The sequence below is a fragment of the Triplophysa dalaica genome, chromosome 8 (assembly GCF_015846415.1).
Source record: "Triplophysa dalaica isolate WHDGS20190420 chromosome 8, ASM1584641v1, whole genome shotgun sequence".
NCBI lineage: Eukaryota > Metazoa > Chordata > Actinopteri > Cypriniformes > Nemacheilidae > Triplophysa > Triplophysa dalaica.
This window is the reverse complement of record NC_079549.1, coordinates 12,205,428-12,222,035: the sequence shown is the minus strand read 5'-3', so window position 1 is coordinate 12,222,035 and position 16,608 is coordinate 12,205,428. Positions and strand designations below refer to the sequence as shown.

General features: G+C 35.6%; 3 protein-coding genes across 3 annotated transcripts; 1 reads left to right on the top strand and 2 right to left on the bottom strand.

Annotated features, from left to right (window-relative positions):
• Positions 1–888: 888 nt before the first annotated feature.
• Positions 889–4,201, top strand: rpe (ribulose-5-phosphate-3-epimerase). The gene is made up of 6 exons (XM_056755137.1): positions 889–1,046; positions 1,646–1,725; positions 2,064–2,203; positions 2,714–2,848; positions 2,921–3,007; positions 3,169–4,201. The coding sequence occupies exons 1-6, from the start codon at positions 925–927 to the stop codon at positions 3,289–3,291; spliced, it is 687 nt and encodes a 228-aa protein (XP_056611115.1). The 5' UTR covers positions 889–924; the 3' UTR covers positions 3,292–4,201.
• Positions 4,029–4,573, bottom strand: prlh (prolactin releasing hormone). The gene is made up of 2 exons (XM_056755138.1): positions 4,331–4,573; positions 4,029–4,171 (listed from the first exon to the last, which is right to left on the bottom strand). Exons 1-2 carry the CDS (start codon positions 4,431–4,433, stop codon positions 4,029–4,031), a joined length of 246 nt encoding a protein of 81 aa, XP_056611116.1. The 5' UTR covers positions 4,434–4,573.
• Positions 4,574–5,429: 856 nt separating this feature from the next.
• On the bottom strand, positions 5,430–16,250 carry mlphb (melanophilin b). Its single transcript, XM_056755645.1, has 14 exons — positions 16,111–16,250; positions 12,419–12,640; positions 12,173–12,312; positions 11,566–11,607; positions 11,300–11,364; positions 10,076–10,165; positions 9,337–9,496; positions 8,892–9,094; positions 8,660–8,758; positions 7,789–8,010; positions 7,314–7,460; positions 7,141–7,212; positions 6,546–6,588; positions 5,430–5,707 (listed from the first exon to the last, which is right to left on the bottom strand). The coding sequence occupies exons 1-14, from the start codon at positions 16,248–16,250 to the stop codon at positions 5,676–5,678; spliced, it is 1,677 nt and encodes a 558-aa protein (XP_056611623.1). The 3' UTR covers positions 5,430–5,675.
• Between the last annotated feature and the right edge of the window lie 358 nt (positions 16,251–16,608).

Genomic DNA, 16,608 nt, shown 5'->3' with positions numbered 1-16,608 from the left:
TGGACAATATCTGTGACCAATAAAAATATCATGTACGGTTTTAGATGAACAGTAAATCAGATGTTAATTTGTTGTTCCAACATTATTAAACATCCAAAAACCATCCTCTTTCAATTAAAGATGAATATACGGTTGACATGGCATTTCAAGCTGCGTGTTCAAAATTAGATGTATGCACCCTAGAATGTACACACATAAGATCAGAAACTTTCCTCACAAGGCTCTTTTCTCTGTGGGGGTAAGAATGATGATTAAATCTATTCTCTATAGTTGTTTTCTCTTATGATTTTAACAAGCTAATAAATAAACAACATGGTTCAACTTTCTTGTGTTTTTACACCCTGACACCTGTTGGCAATAAAGAAAATTTATTTCAGAGAATGTTTCATAGGTTTAAAGAATATTTGCTCATTTATTTTAAGCAACATATTCAAGTAAACATGTCTGCCAGTATCCATACAACACAAAATAAGGAAATATTAGAGCGTCATTGGAGACAATAATACAAAAATAAGAACAAATAATTAAAAATAAAAAATAATCATTTTTATATTCTGATATAGAAATACATAATACACACAGTATTTAGTAAAATTCACAAATATTTACCGTCTTGACAGCTTTATTCAGATTATTTCCAATATCATTTAGGTAGGCTATATGCAGATTTACACACACTCAAAGTGTCTTAATAAACTTGCATTTATAGATTTGAAATTTCGTGAAACGTGTAAAAAATGTATTAAACAAAAGCCCTTTTATCTTCTACCGTTGAATCCAAAGGTCATTACAGCAGCCAACTTGTTCAGCATGCGTCACTTAAGCAGTTCGTTTCCTTTACAGTAGGTGGTGCTAATAAGCCTTCTCATGAGGAATGAATGACAGTTACACTAGAAGAAGAAGAAGTGGAAGCAGAAGACAGGCATGGCGTACACGGCGAAAATTGGTCCTTCAATATTGAGCAGCGATTTGTCGCAGCTCGGACGGGAATGTGAGCGGATGATGGAGTGCGGTGCGGATTATCTGCACCTTGACGTTATGGATGGGTGAGAAATAAAGTTTGTACTTCCGCATGTAACTTTCTCACCTGAGCAAATGGCTTAGGTTTCAGATTCATTCATTGACAGAAAACTATTGTCAGAGGAAACTAAGTTTCTCTGTCAGATCATTTTTTTGCATATCATTATGCTTATAATTACGTGTGATATTCGTATATTATATTCACTTTCCTACTCGAAGAAGTGATATTAAACGGATAAGTCGCCCACATTATTTTATTCTGTCATCATTTTATCACCCTCGGGTTGTTACAAACCTGCATACATTTCTTTGTTCTGCTGAACACAGAGAAAGATATTGGAAAGAATGATTGTCAGTAACCAAACAGATCTCATTCCGCATTTACTGCCATAGTAGGGAAAATAAATACTATGGGAGTCAATGGGGGCTGAGATCTTTTTGGTTGCTGTCAATCTTCCTAATATCTTCCTTTGTGTTTAGCAGAACAAACATTTCTACAGGTATGGAACAAGCTGAGGGTGAATAAATGATGACAAAATATTCATTTTTGGGTGAACTGTCCCTTTAAATGAGTCACGTATTGGTCCACTTCTTACTCTATTCTTTAACCTGTTTGCATCTTTAGGCATTTTGTTCCTAACATAACATTTGGCCATCCTATGGTGGAGTGTTTACGGCACTGTATTGGCCCTGATCCATTTTTTGGTAAGTTACATTTTTTGCAAAAAGTTTTTCTCTATTTGAGATGGGTTTCCATTGCACAATCTGACCGTTTGTCTTCAGTTATCTAATCTAAAGTCTCACATGATAGACACGATTGAGCTTTCTAAACACTATTTGTTTAGGTTGAACTAAAATAGCTTCTTACATTAAAAAAAAAATAAAAAAACGTAAGTAGGCCTACCTTCCATGGCTTCAGTCATGTTTTCATGCTCTGCCTGAATTTGGTCAACTTAATTTACCTGTGGGACAGCCCTGGTAAAGTTGCAGCGTTTGTTTCGTATATGTGTATAGTTATTTGCTTACCCTTTGGCTAATTGCAGACATGCACATGATGGTGTCAAGGCCAGAGCAGTGGGTGAAGCCCATGGCAGCAGCTGGAGCAAATCAATACACTTTTCACTTAGAAGCTACAACCAACCCTGGCAACCTTATCAAGGAAATCAGAGAGAGCGGTATGAAGGTATATGAAGAAGAGATGAACTTCATTTTGTTTTGAAATGAAAAAGTTATGGTTTTTGTGGACATTTGTATACCCGGCTTTGGTTCACTACACTGAGTATCTGGCGCCCTCTACTGATAAATGAAGGAAGTTAGTAACATGGCAAATTCTTAAAAAATTGATGCATTCATTTCCCTATCCCAAGTTAATTTGTGTAAAAACTCAGAATGCCATTTATATCAGTTTTCTGCCAAAGGTTGTTTCATTATCGTCATAACAGAGGAATTATTTAAATTAAATTGTTCCAAACATTGAATTATTGAGTGTATGAATCAAGTAAAACACTTTTTTTAATCTTATTATCAGTGCATGTCTATTTGATGCAGTTGGTGGCTCACAAATTTCACACTTTACCTTTGAGTGAAGTGCATATAAAGGAAATTTATTTCGTTACCAAGATTTTCTGACTTCATAATCCATAGTAGTTTTTTATTATTATGTTCAAATCATTTTTTGTTTGTTCTTATGCAGGTCGGTCTCGCCATCAAACCCGGAACGACAGTTGAGGAATTAGGACCGTGGGCTGGACAGATCGATATGGCTCTTGTCATGACAGTAGAGCCTGGTTTTGGGGGTCAGAAGTTTATGGATGACATGATGCCAAAGGTGTGTGAGTCTCTGTACTCTCTGTAGAAAACGGCAGACGGGGACACTAAAGATGCCTGTGTGTCTCTACAGGTGAGCTGGTTAAGAAGTCAGTTCCCCTCTTTGGACATCGAGGTAGATGGAGGAGTTGGTCCAGATAGCATCCATAGATGTGCTGAGGTTCATTCATCATTTCTCTATAATTATCTTACACACCTAACATAAAACGGACATCTGATTTCCCGAAAATGATTATAGGATTTGTATCACGTAAAGACAGCTGATATCTTTGCTATATTTGCCTACGTGTGTTAATTTAAGGTCTGAATTATTCTCTTTAGGCTGGAGCTAACATGATCGTGTCAGGCAGTGCTGTGGTGTGCAGCGACGACCCCCGCTCTGTAATCGCCCTTCTCAAAAATGTTGTTAGTGAGGCCATCCAGAAGCGCTCTTTGGACCGCTGACCATCTACACTTTAAACCTCTATCTGTTTTCAAGCACCACTGATAGTCAGTATCTTTGTTAAAGTTCCGATTTAAAAACAAATATGTTGTTGATCACACAGTGGTGCTTGTGAATGGAAGGGAAACAAAACATGATGTGCCAAGGCCTCGTTTGCACATCTGGACACTCTGCCAAGAGTTTTGTTTGGATTCAACAGGAGCTTTCAGAGGCTTTCTTAATGGAACTGCTTCTCTTCCCAGCAATTTGACCATTCATCTCTTTAGGTTTGATCTGTCAGATCAGACCAAATTATGACCTCATAGTAGCAGTTGTGCGGCACAAGGTTACATCGCTGATGGTAAAGCTGCTTATGCTCATAACAGTTAAACAGTTTTGCATTTAGTGTCATGAACGGGTTTGTTGATATTAAGCTGAAAATCACATGGGAAAAGATTCAATCAGACTCATACTGTAATCATTCACTGCATTTCATTACAGTTTCAATCAACTTTGACTGTCTATTGAACATTACAAAATACTTTTATTTTAAAGCACTAAGTATGTCTTTAGGTCTCTTCTCTGATAATAATAAAATGACCAAAACATTTGACAAATACTGAACATAGTGTAATACAGTAAACTGTTGCAGACATTTACATGATCGTGTTGGACTTCATCTAGCAGTTCATTCACTGAACGAGTACAATTTTTTACACAAACATTAATATTGGGAATGTGTCATTATTTGTATGATTTGTCAGTCCATAGCCATGACCTCAGGATAGCAGTACCTGTGTTTTCCCAAATATGATCTTTCACCCCTTTGTAACATTCTTCGCCCGAATCTCCATACTGGTCGTATTCCTCTACCTTTATACCACTGGGCATCAATTTTTGGATCTGATTACAAAAATAAATTGACAAAGTCAGTGACAAGTAACTTAAGTGACTGTTAATTGATGGAGAAATCAAAGGTTTACATTTACAAGGGAAGCTTTTATTTTAATAGATTTATTACAGATTTAGGTTTCATTTGAATATAAATCTGTAAAAGTGCACCTCTTATGTCAGTTGAGTGTAATGGCAGATCATCAGGTTTTGGCTGTGTGAGATAAACTAGCAGCATAAGGATACAAAGCAAGGCACACGGTTTTACAGCCATGGCAGGTGTCTCCTATAAGAATAAGAAAGTGTAATGTCCGAAGTCAGAATCATAAAACAAATACAGAAATGTTTGTCGTAATTTTTTCCCCTCAGGTTTTTGGGGTCTGTCTATTGCGCACAAGTATGATCATGGACATATACAAGTAGGTATACCACTAAATAATTATGATTTTGAAAAACATTTAAATTACTCTCATTTTCATTCTGAAGCTACAAGTGTCAATGACAATTTCTCTTGAGTTCTCAATTTATAATGATTTTAAAAAATAATTACTATGTATTGACAGTAAGACTTACCTCTTCTTGTCTAACCTTCTGATATGTGGTCCCTGACTGTCAGATAAAAATCCTTAAGTGCAGAATAAGACTCAATGTATCTTCAATGAAGTAGATGATATTTTGTTATCTTGAGTAAAGGAAAGAAATCGTCTAAGCAGCTTTCTTTAGTTTTCTCAGAGGTTGGCTATGTTCCATCAATATATATATCCCCTGGGGGAGGGTGAATGAAACACCACTTGAATATAAAAACAAATTCTCTTAATATGCAGATGTGGTATAGCATGATGGGGTAGTTATGGATATTGAGAGGCTGTAACACCTCAAATTTGCATTAGTGCTGATAAAGAGTTATTGATTTATTAATTGTTCATACAGAGGACAATAAGATCAAAATTGTGTTGTGTAATATTTAATTAGTGGAATACATAAACATTAATATAAAATAATCATACAGTATCAATTTTGTTTTATACAGTGAGCATTAATGGAAACACAGTTCATTAGAAATCATTCTGGTAAGTTAAAGGGAAAATCATTGCAGATGTAATATATATATAGATAATATATACGATATGCGGGATAGAAAAATAATAATAACATTAATGGCAGATATTCAAAATCTGAATAACACTTAACAACAGTTATAAGTATGAGTATAAAGACAAACATTTTGTATTCTCAGAAAATAAACGGCCCGTGTTCCTTTATAAATAATTTAACATTTATTTAAAAATAAGAGTACTAAATAGGTCTAGATCTTAAGAAGGGGGTCCAGTCCACCCTTTTTACCTATAATAAGATTATTAGTTTTGTTGTATTTTTGTGTTCACATATTGTGTGCATAAGTTATGTGAAATAATACTTGCATTGTGTAAATGTATAAATGTTCCGTGGGTCTGTGTTCTGATGGTGTAATAGCCTATATATGAAAAAGCATAAGCTTGCTTCACATGATGTGCAGCTACCGGAAGGATCTTGTTTCATTGCTGGCTCCTTCAAGGAAAGCAAAAAGAACCTATTAGCGAATGAGACATGTCTTCTTATTTTAATGTTTACAATACCATGTCTGCCAACTGATGGAAATGATTAAAACTGACTGATGGTAAAATGTTTTTGGTGGCCTTCTGAAAAGACATCCTGATACGCATTTCAATTTCCATTAAATCTCACATCATAACCAAACAAAACATTTTCTACAGTCCTTTTTATGACAGCAGGAGGTGAGCGGTCGGATTGTTCCTGCGGAACTAAGCAGGGGATCAGATTCATATCAGTGTCATGCACTGAGAAATCACAATTTAACTTTCAGGAATTATAATGAAGACTTTAAGTAACACTTGTCAGGCTTAACTGTCAAATAGTGATTTTCACATTCTTGATGCTTGCATTTGGAAATGATCAGCCCTGAATAGAAAACATCTTTTACATTATTTTGTTGACAGAAAAAAGAGAACAACAGGTACAAATATCCTGTAGAGTTTTATTGTTATTTGATTTGACGTCAGAGGATGTCAAAAAAGCTGAGGAGATGGAAAAGAAATAAAACGTTGAAGGGATTCTGTCATAAATTTACTCAGCCTCTTTTCATTTCCAACCTGTATGACTTTCTCCCCCAGAACACAAAACAAGATATTTTAAAGAACGTTTGTAAATGAAAAGCAGCGGATCCCATTCACTTCTATTGCATGGACACAAAACCAATGCAAGTGAATGGGTGCTGCTTGAGAATATTCTTAAAATATCTTCTTTTAATAAAGCAAAAGTCTCAAATAAGTTTCAAAATACTTATATTTATTTTATGAAATACTGTTATGTCCATTTGTACACTTACTTCTTGGAAATTCATGTAATACCTTTGATGGCTGAAGACTTGACTGCAAAAAAAAGAAAAGAGAATAATACGTTTGATTCTTTTGCAGCAGAAGAGACAGATTTTGATACAGTAATATTTTTTATTCAATCAAAATATATCAAGCGGAGGGTCTTAATTGCCGATAACACCCAGCTGTAAGTACATTATCTCGCTTATTACACGGCTACTTGCCACATGAGAAAAATCTGGACATGAAATGTGAATTTTAAATATTTGATTGGCTCATTTTTACCGAATGCAGACCTTCTGCGAGGAAAGGCCATTTACTTTCAGTTTAAAGGTAAGAAACAATGTTTATATGTCATGAATGGGCAGTTTTTGATTTATCATTAGTAAATATAATGTCATATACGTATATTATTAAAACATATATTTATATTTAAATTGTCCAACCTGATAAATTGATTTGCTGCATCCGGGTTACCGTGTGCTAATAGTTTTGAGAGGATGCTATCTGGGAATAACGTACCTGCAAATGTCGCGACTGGCCAATCAGAATCAAGCATTCCAAGGAGCCGTGTAATAATATGTAATATATAATAGTACTACATACTCGTCTGCGAGAGGCCTCCACTGTCATTCCTGCAGAGCTTAAAGCTGCGATTCTTTTCTGGATGTCTGTAACCTTCAAATAAAGATATTATGACAGCTACAGCATATGGGAAGAGTTAGATATTTAAACTAAAAACTTTTTGAAAAAGAAATATGGAGTGAATTTTAATGTACCCCACTTTGTGTGCTCTGGACACTGGCCGCTGCCATTGCTACTTTACCCTCCAGCTGTGACAGCTCACAGATGGTTGTGGTACCGAGATCAAAGGGACTCGGCCTCCTCTGCTTTTTAAAAGATTCATGTACATCCAGCTTTTCTTTCTGTAGATTACACAATGAGAAACGTGTTATTTAAACATTAAGCTTTACATTTACATTTCATTTATTCATTTGGCAGATGCTTCCATCCAAAGCGACTAACAAGTAGGAGAGCATAGAAACATTTTGTCAACATGCTAAAGAGTACTTTAAGCAAATGTATATACAATTTAGTGAAGTAATTATCATTACATTACGATATACATGACCATTACATTATGTTTAATGTAATATGTAGATCATATTACAATAAAATATAAAAAAATATTAATGTGCATTTAATTAGTGCTGAATGCTGATAATTAAATAAAGTTAAATAGAATATTCTTACACATTCTTCTATATCAAGAGACCACTTGTGTCTAGCATGTCGAAATCCATCTGAAGATGAAGCAGTGACTGCTGAAGAGATTTTTAAAGTATCCTCTGATTTTACAGCATCATCCTCATCTGAGGTTAGGTCTTTGTCACTTATTTTGTCAGTAAGTTCATCAAGTTTTTTTCGTAGCTCAAGCTCCTCTAAGTCAACTAGATCTTCTTCCTTTGGTTCACTCTGCAAGAATAGCAGAACAACTACATGTCTCTCCCTTTGAGGCCCAAAACAATATAGGATGTTAAAACCTATTAACTGTCGGAGCCCTTTTGGAGCATACACATGTTGGAACACATGTTGGAACTAAAATGGTCGTAACTCATGAATTCGGCTTACGGTTGGTCTCGTTTGAAAATAGAAAAGTAGCTGTTTATTGCTAAAAAAAAAAACACATACACACAAAGAACAAAATTATAAAGGTATGTTGTTAGGTTTATTGTAAAAAAAAAATCTATGAAAAAAAAATATCATTAAAAAATACAGGTCGCAAAAGGATAACAAAAAATCTAAGCACACTCTTTATAAAAAATAATCAATTTCTCTCCCTAGATGAATTATTAAAAAAAACACCAAAGAAATCTGTATTCTAGAGACTTAGACCTTTCCAATGACATATAGTTTGTCATGATTCGATTAGAAATTACATGCAGAATATTGACACAAACTTAGGTGTCCCGTATACGGAACGGGTGACAGTTAACAGGCGACTAAAAAGCTTTTTAGAGCAATAACCTACAACCTTTTACAACACAATTAAATTCATATTCATACCTATAATAAATGATAAAACACTGATGCTTTTTGATTTACAGTTATAATTCATTCTTACCTGTTCCTTTGTTCTCTCAGTCACAGATAACAACATTTTCTTTTCCAAACGGACGAGAAGAGTCTCAACTGCCGATATACGCTTTTTCAGCTCAATAATCTAGTGTCAAAGAGATAAAGCATGGGCTTAAAACAGGTATGATAATATGTGTCATGAAAGAATATAAGATCAGTTTAATAGATGAGACCATCAGTACCACAGTTAATTTATATCATGAGCGTTATAATTTCACCTGTGGAGGAACATCCTGTGGTGAAGGCTCCCTCTGTAAAACAGGACTGTATGTGACATGCATCTGTGAGTCCTCCTCATCATCTGAAGAATCTACAGAAAGCTCACGGTGAAGGTGATAGCTAGCGCTGCTTGCTGAGGAGAAGCTCATCTTTGAGAGTGAACGAGGTTGTGACGTCGTCTGCTCTATGTGTGTGTAGTCATCTGCAGACAGCAAAATAAAACATTTGGTCTCTGTAGAGTGTAGCGGATCAACAAGGATCAACAAACTTTAGCAGAAACAAAACAAGCTGGCTGTATAGTTTAAATAGTGCTCTAGATCTCCCTCAATTTTTTTATTGTGGCTAAAAATGAATAATTTGAAGAAGCAACCCCTCCAGTTCTTGAAATTCTTGGAAAAACCATCAAACCAATAATGGCAATTTGAAGAAGACATCATATCTTACCAAAATGAAAAGGTCTGTCTAGACTTGTCTGGCTGATATGATACATGTCATCACCTCTCCCATGAGTTCCATTCTCCAGGATCTGCTTAAATGTTGTAAAGAAGTTCTCTTCAGTAACTGAACCACTATTCTGGAGGACTTTCTCCTGGGTACTTGCATACTGTGAGAGTCACAAAGTATATTAAACTGACCTGCTGCCAGAAATCAAAGCCATGATTTCTTGAAATTCATAACAAAACATTTGAGGGGTTAAAAAGTTGCACATTTCAAAGACTTTTTGGACTATTTATTTAATCATTTTAGTATGTACTAGAATAAAAAGCATTTAAAATTTGGGAGGAAACAAACCCTGTCACTCAAAACTCTGTATGGCTCATTTTTAATAACGTGCCTCAATGAAAACACAAGGTACACTCAACACAAGGTCTTATCAGAGTTAACAGTCACAATGTTAATAGTCATAGTCACGCACAGTTGGAATGCTTTACAGAATTTGTCCAGCTCGCTGGTTGAAAAAACGGAGATCATGAAAGCACTTTTATTTTGTAATCTAATGCATTTTCCATGCCATAGATCACAAAATGTAAAAATCAAAGATGGTTCCATGTGGTGAAAGTGCAATTACTAGTCTGTGCAAGCTTTAGTCTATCAGTGTTTGCTGGATGATGGATTGAGCCACAGCTAAACATCTTATTTGTGTCATCAGAATATCAGATGCATAGAAACAATAAATACAAACCAAGAAGTCAGGCCGAGAATACTCAGACTTCCCAATGCCAAGATTAAAATCAAGAGGATAAACTGGGAGCAGCCGTCTGGCTTTTCTAGTCTTAAGGGAGACAGGATGAAATGTTAAGTATTTAATTTATACTGTATCACAATAATCAAAACAGAAACAACTACTTAAAGGGATATTTCAGAGGCAAAACAAAATGTCCCCATGTTTCACTCACCCTCAAGGCCCTCATGAAGAATAATGCAGTCAGAGTTATAATACCACATTTCATTTTTCTTCCAAGCGGTTCAATTTTTTGAATCTCCAAAAAGTGCATCCATCGATCAAAGAACAGTTCATTAAAGAGAATGAAAATTCTGTCATCATTTAGGCCCGATTCACATTTTACATTTTCACCATCATGTTATTTCATACCTGTATAAATTACTTTGTTCTGACAAACACAGAGAAAGATATTTGGAAGAATGTTAGCAATTTTCAGTTCTGGAACATCACTGAATACCATAGTAGAAAAATTATGTTAAATTTTGTTTTTGTTTCCTAAATTCTTCATACTAGAATTTTAACAGAAAAGTGTTTAACAGAACAGAATTTCTACTATGGTAGTGGATGATGACACAGAATTTTCTTTTTGCTCAACAGTGCAAATACATTTTTACAGATTTGAAACAATCTGAGGGTGAGTAAATAAGGACAGAATTTTCATTTTTGGGTGAACCGTCCCTTTAAGACCACGGAGGCTTGTTGAGTAGTTCTTTGATGGATTTTGTTTTCCCTCTGAAATATCCCTTTAAACAATCCACATATAGTACTGGTAGGATACATTTAACAGACAATTCCTACATCTAACAAGTTACATTATTCACTAAAAACATTTAGACAGTATTTCGCTGCAGTTCTTCTAAACCCTTGTATCTCCATATAATGTAATTTTTGTATTTTTGCCATTATTATTATTCATCCTTTATGAAAATATGTAACCAATAAAAAGTGTTAAAAAGTGCTTGTCAACCTTGACATCATGGTATATAATCATTTAGGCTAGTAGAGTGTTTTTGTTTTTAAATTGAAAAACAAATAAAGCAAAAAAGAATCCATTACAACTGAACAAAATTCATCCGGTCTAGTTGTAATACAATTAGACCACCAGAGGGCGATCTCTCACTGTGCAGGACCTGCCTCTGATTTTCCCTTTCCTCTAATTTCCTCTATTTATCTGTACAGTACCAGGATGTGGGGTTGTCCGTCTCCACATTCAGACTCTTCATCCTCCTGACTATAAAGAGAAGCAGCTGTGAGCAAAAAAAGAATGAGTCACATTAGTATAGAGTAGAGTACAAATACTTGTGTGTTCTTTATTGTGCTCTAAATGTTCTATCTCCTACAGACATTTTGTTCTCCTTATTATACAGAGAAATGTGAGAGCAGATGCTGCTGTATTGTTCATCCAGATAAACAAAATGTAAGATCTTGCAGGGTTTGCTTGAACTCACTGTGAACTTCAGGCATGCTGTGCGTGTCGTCGTCTCGGGTCGCTTGGTAATGGGAAGCAGGGGGGGGGGGGGGTTGGCGGGGGATAGTCAGAGATAAAAAGTTAAAAGACAGAAATTAAAAGTGATTTGTTACATCAGTTGAAAGAAGAAAATTCTCAGGCAGAGACTCAAATACCTTGGGATTAAACAATGACTTGAACTAACAGGTTTATATTTTTAAAAGATCTTTCTTTAAACATTTCTGTGTTTGAAACATCCATCTCAATTCACCAAACAGCAGTGTTCTCCTGTTGACCTCAATATTCGGGACAGAGAGAGATTGAAAATTGGATAAAAGAGATCAACTTCAGTCCAGGCGCAGACTGAAAAAAGGTCATGTGACTCTTTAAGGAGTAAATCACATGGATGATTCAGCCCAGCCAATTTACTCCTTCCCTCTGGATCCCTCTCTATATCCTTCAGTTATGAGACCCTCTCTCCTTTAAGCTCCACTTTAAGATTGCGAGCAGTAGCTCATTTCACACCTCATGACAGTTCTAGATTATGTTGACTCAGTATGCTGTTGGACACTCTCTGAGGAGGGAGTAAACATGTTTCATGACGTTACCTCTAAGGTCAGTTTGTGAGGCGGCGTGATCACTGTTCAGATGCTTGACAAGCAAATTCATAATCTTTGCGCTGCCGAAGCGTTTGAAGCGAGAGCGCACATTCTCATGGAACCATTCCAGTGTGCCAATCTTAAGGATTCTATGTAAGAAGAAAGACAATAGTCATTTTACAATTTTCCTGTTTGTTGTTTCTGTGATGTGTGCTTTAATTTGATCAAACATGTCTGTGTCAGGTATGGGCGCACCTGGCCATGTGGCATAGATCACAGACCCAACCATGTTCTTTCTTGTTAAATCGGCTGCAGGACTTGCATACAAAGAGCTTACAGTCCAGACATTGGCGCTTGCTGTTGACAAGGAATTTGAAGGGTTGCAGACAGCGGATGCAGAGAGAATCGCTAAGTTTGGGCTGATATTTCAACAGCTCTCTCTTTGTATCCTCTTTCACTATTTTGGTCTTCAGTTCCCTACATGCAAAAGAAAAAAACACATTCATAGGGTCACATGTGCTAATTCTTTTAATTTTTATTACTTTAATGGGACTATTCTATACCTAGAGCATAAACATAAACATTAGTTTCTCTCTAAATAAAGTTTTTTTTGTGAGAGTGGACCAAAAATAGGTTTTTATTTATGTCGTTGGTGTGACAAACCATTTGCAGCATCCTTTTAAAATTAAAAAATTTAACAAATTAAAGTTGTGTTTCTGTAGCCTATATATGTCACTGTAGTTCTTCATTCTATGAACTCAAGGCACATGGCCTTTATTCTGTTCATAGTAAACTGGGGTTTCAGCACAGGTGTCCAGAAGAAAAATGGGAAATAACTCCATGAGTAATAACTTGCCCCGGGGTATTCAAAACCTCCATTTTAATGTGCCAACTTTTTAAGCTTTACGACCAAAGAGATGGCCGTCAAACACAATGACCTCTCTATATCACAGCTGTGAAGCATTATAAATGGGATATATAAGCAATTTCAGCTAAATTTGCTGCTTTTAGAAAGCAACCAGCGAAGAGCTTTCCTCCACATGTTGAAAAGTTGTGTGCTGTTTGGCAAAGGTTGAAAGCAAATCAGCCTAGTGATGTAAATTTGGTTGTACTGTATAAAATTACAGCATACTGTAATAATCTATTTCCTAATGTACACATGAAAAAGAAAGAAGATTGGTAGCAGATTTTTGTGAAGTCAGTAAGCTATTTTCAAACTGTATAAATTATCTTAACGTTTTTTTGCTAAAACATCAACGAAGAAAGAACAATAAACAAACAGACTTCTCTGCATGTGGAATCATCTGTGTGACCTTTTCTCTCACATACATAACAGTACACCTGATCTGATTTTAGGAGCATGTGAAGTGAACTTGACTTTCTATTTGATTTAGTACTCTTAGTCTTATACAACTTACCATCGACATAACAAACAGACTACATCTAATTTAAATCAAATTATAGGCATTTGAGTAATTGAATATCACTGCAAAATGTTGAACAAACACATAATTATTTTTATTTTTAGTTCATACAATTTGTTGAATTGATTTTCCCCTGCAAGACTTTTAGCTAATTTAACATTTAAAAATCATCTGCGTACATTAGCACTTCTTTAAAGGGGTCATATGACATGGCTTAAACAAATTTTAGATGTAATGCAATGTGTATACACGATTTAGGGTTCAAAAACGCTGTTCTTTCCACATACGGTGCATGTTTGTATCTCCTCTTTGCCCGCCTCTCTGCAACACGCAAATTTCTTACCAAACTCATCGCTCTGAAAAGTGAGTTGTGCTATGATTGGCCAGTTAACCAGTGTGTAGTGATTGGTCGAATACTGCAAGCGTGTGACGCAAATGTAACGCCTCTTAACATCCCTTAACATCAGGTTCCAAAGCAATTGTACTGACAGGTACGGCCACCTTACTTGCCTTAAGATTTTGCCGGTCTCAGTCAAATCATATCATGAACTGACGTAGATTTGTGGGGGTGTGGTTACACGAGGCGTTTCAGGCAAGTCTGAGTGAGCATTTGCTTTTAGAAAGAATGCATCTTTTTTTCAGACACTTAAATTTTTGCAATTTTACGTGTCTAATACATGCATGTGCAACTTATAACACAAAAAAGACACAGAAAAACACGTATTCCTACAACAGTACCCCTTTAATTCTTTTAAAGCTTTCTTTGAAATTACGTAAGCTGTGGATAAACGACTGTAACTTCACATTACAGTATCATGTCCCATGGAAAGAACTTCTTTGTATTTGTCATCTCCACACTAGTTTCCGTGGGAGTATTTTGAGCTAGTCTTTGCCTCCCAACTGTGAGAGAATTGAGGCAAAAACGCCATGTGATGTTATTCAATATGCTGAGACAAATCCTATTAACTCCTATAAAATGACTGGAATTTAGACTTCCATGAGCTTATTTGGCTTGTAATTGTGTCTAAGGCATCAACATCTTAAAACTACTGCTGATTTTTATAAACAAATAGATAAAGTGCACATGAAAAGTGTTAGGAATGTCAATGGAAGGTTAAAATATGATGCCTTACGTCCTCTTTAGAAATGTATTGAAAATCAGCTCTGTAGGACAGAGCATGGCAAGAACAGAACGGGGGATCTCATGACATATTTTTCAGGTTCCAGTTCTAGCAAATTGTTGAGCTCAATTATCAACAGCGTCACATACTGTGTGTCTGTAAGCGTGACTGGACCACATATTTGTGTCGCTGTTATTAATAGATTAAAATGAATGGTTACAGATCCAGAGAGCAGTGACAGATTTGATGTGCATTTTATAATCATGTCATGTACATTAATATACATTGATAGGCATTAAAACCAGACTGTGTCTGGGATTGTGAAGTTATTAGTTACTGCTTTAATTTTAAGAAAAACTGTCAATTTATTAAGATAAAGACTAGCAGATAATAGATATGAGAATGAGACAATCAGAATTCCCTGTTTTCCTGCTGTCAGAATACCTGATGTCAGATACATGTTTTTTTTTGTGGTTTTGAAGGTCCAGTGTGTCATAACTATTTATTTAGAGGTGTATAAAGACCTTACATAATGAAGCATATCTTTTTATTTCCTAAGAATGAGCTATTTCTATCTACATACATATGTGGTCCCCTTACATGGAACTCATATTGTTTCTAGTAGCCCTTAACTGCTCTACAGAGCGCATTTCATAAATACATTATCTCCTTCGGCAAAGAAGCGAAAATGTGACGACATCTTAGTGCTGTGTCAGCCACCATAGTGCTTCGAAAACGAGGGGGGAGAGGTTACAATTCTCAACCTCACCACTAGATGGCGCTCACTAAATGCCACTAAATTACACAGTACTTTTAAGATTCTTTCAAAAACGTCTTACAAAAAGAAATTCTCTCCATAACATATTTTAGTTGATTTGACATGCCATGGAACTGTTCCTAAGATCCATATTTTTTAAGCAGTATAAAAGATTCAAGTTAAATTATAAATCCCAAGCAACCAGACTATAAAAGCAAACCAAGTTGTTTGTTTGGATTGAAGTGATCCACAAGCACTATTTTAAACATTGATGGCCAGACAAGACCATCTAGGTATTGTTAAATACAATATATGTAAGGTTGCAGAGATGTTGGAAAAATAATTTTATGGTTATCATTTAGGGAGAAGAAGAAACAGGCTCTGGTTTCTCTGAAATTAATTGTCTGGTAAACCAAACAAATTTGGAATTCGTGAGTCTATATTGAGTCTTTTCTTCCATCCAACAGACAGATGCTTAATTATCCAAAGATTAAATTACTTTTTCAACATATTTGGTTTGGAGTCATGAAATAAAACTCATTCTTTCTTAAAGGCAAAAATGCTCCAAAATACTTATTAAAAACAAGAAAGAAACTGTGATTGACGTGTCTCATCAAAAAGTAAAAATATCTTCAGTTCTCTCACCCGAGTCTGTTCTCTTCTTTCTCTCGCAGGCTGAAGTCTCTCTGGATCACCTGCCACACATGCTTGGCTTCATCATCGGTCAGCCTTGACAGATCCAAACTCTTCACATCTCCACTTCTGGGCAGCATCTCGATTTTCATCTAAAAATGCCTGTTAAATGAAATCACGGATAATGTTTAGCCTATCTAGTCTATACCATCTAGTTTTGTTTCAGCACATTTCCTTGGATATTTAATATCAAACATTATTAAAAAAGATCTCATATATACAGTAGTTGAACTACAGGGCCGAATTATGAATTGGTTTAGTTACCAATCCGAGCATGTCATATTTAAGTGATTTTCAGCACAAAATAAAGGAATGATTTTTTTTTAGTTCTCTTAACAGGAAACAACACCTGTTTGTTCAATTCGTAAACAGTTAACTGAATCAGTAATTTAATTTATTCTCAGGACATTTGACCAGGCATGCCAAGAGCATGTGCTTCGCTGTGGTTGA

What these genes read in the sequence shown, in the direction of transcription:
- rpe (XM_056755137.1), top strand. Translation starts at nt 925, where the DNA reads ATGGCGTACACGGCGAAAATTGGTCCTTCAATATTGAGCAGCGATTTG. An exon ending in CACCTTGACGTTATGGATGG is followed by an intron (nt 1,047 to 1,645) that starts GTGAGAAATAAA and finishes TTGCATCTTTAG; the next exon opens with GCATTTTGTTCCTAACATAA. An exon ending in TGGATGACATGATGCCAAAG is followed by an intron (nt 2,849 to 2,920) that starts GTGTGTGAGTCT and finishes GTGTCTCTACAG; the next exon opens with GTGAGCTGGTTAAGAAGTCA.
- prlh (XM_056755138.1), bottom strand. Translation starts at nt 4,433, where the DNA reads ATGGCTGTAAAACCGTGTGCCTTGCTTTGTATCCTTATGCTGCTAGTT. An exon ending in ACACTCAACTGACATAAGAG is followed by an intron (nt 4,172 to 4,330) that starts GTGCACTTTTAC and finishes TTTTGTAATCAG; the next exon opens with ATCCAAAAATTGATGCCCAG.
- mlphb (XM_056755645.1), bottom strand. Translation starts at nt 16,250, where the DNA reads ATGAAAATCGAGATGCTGCCCAGAAGTGGAGATGTGAAGAGTTTGGAT. An exon ending in ACGGACAACCCCACATCCTG is followed by an intron (nt 10,166 to 11,299) that starts GTACTGTACAGA and finishes GTCTCCCTTAAG; the next exon opens with ACTAGAAAAGCCAGACGGCT. An exon ending in CTGAGAGAACAAAGGAACAG is followed by an intron (nt 8,011 to 8,659) that starts GTAAGAATGAAT and finishes CTATTCTTGCAG; the next exon opens with AGTGAACCAAAGGAAGAAGA.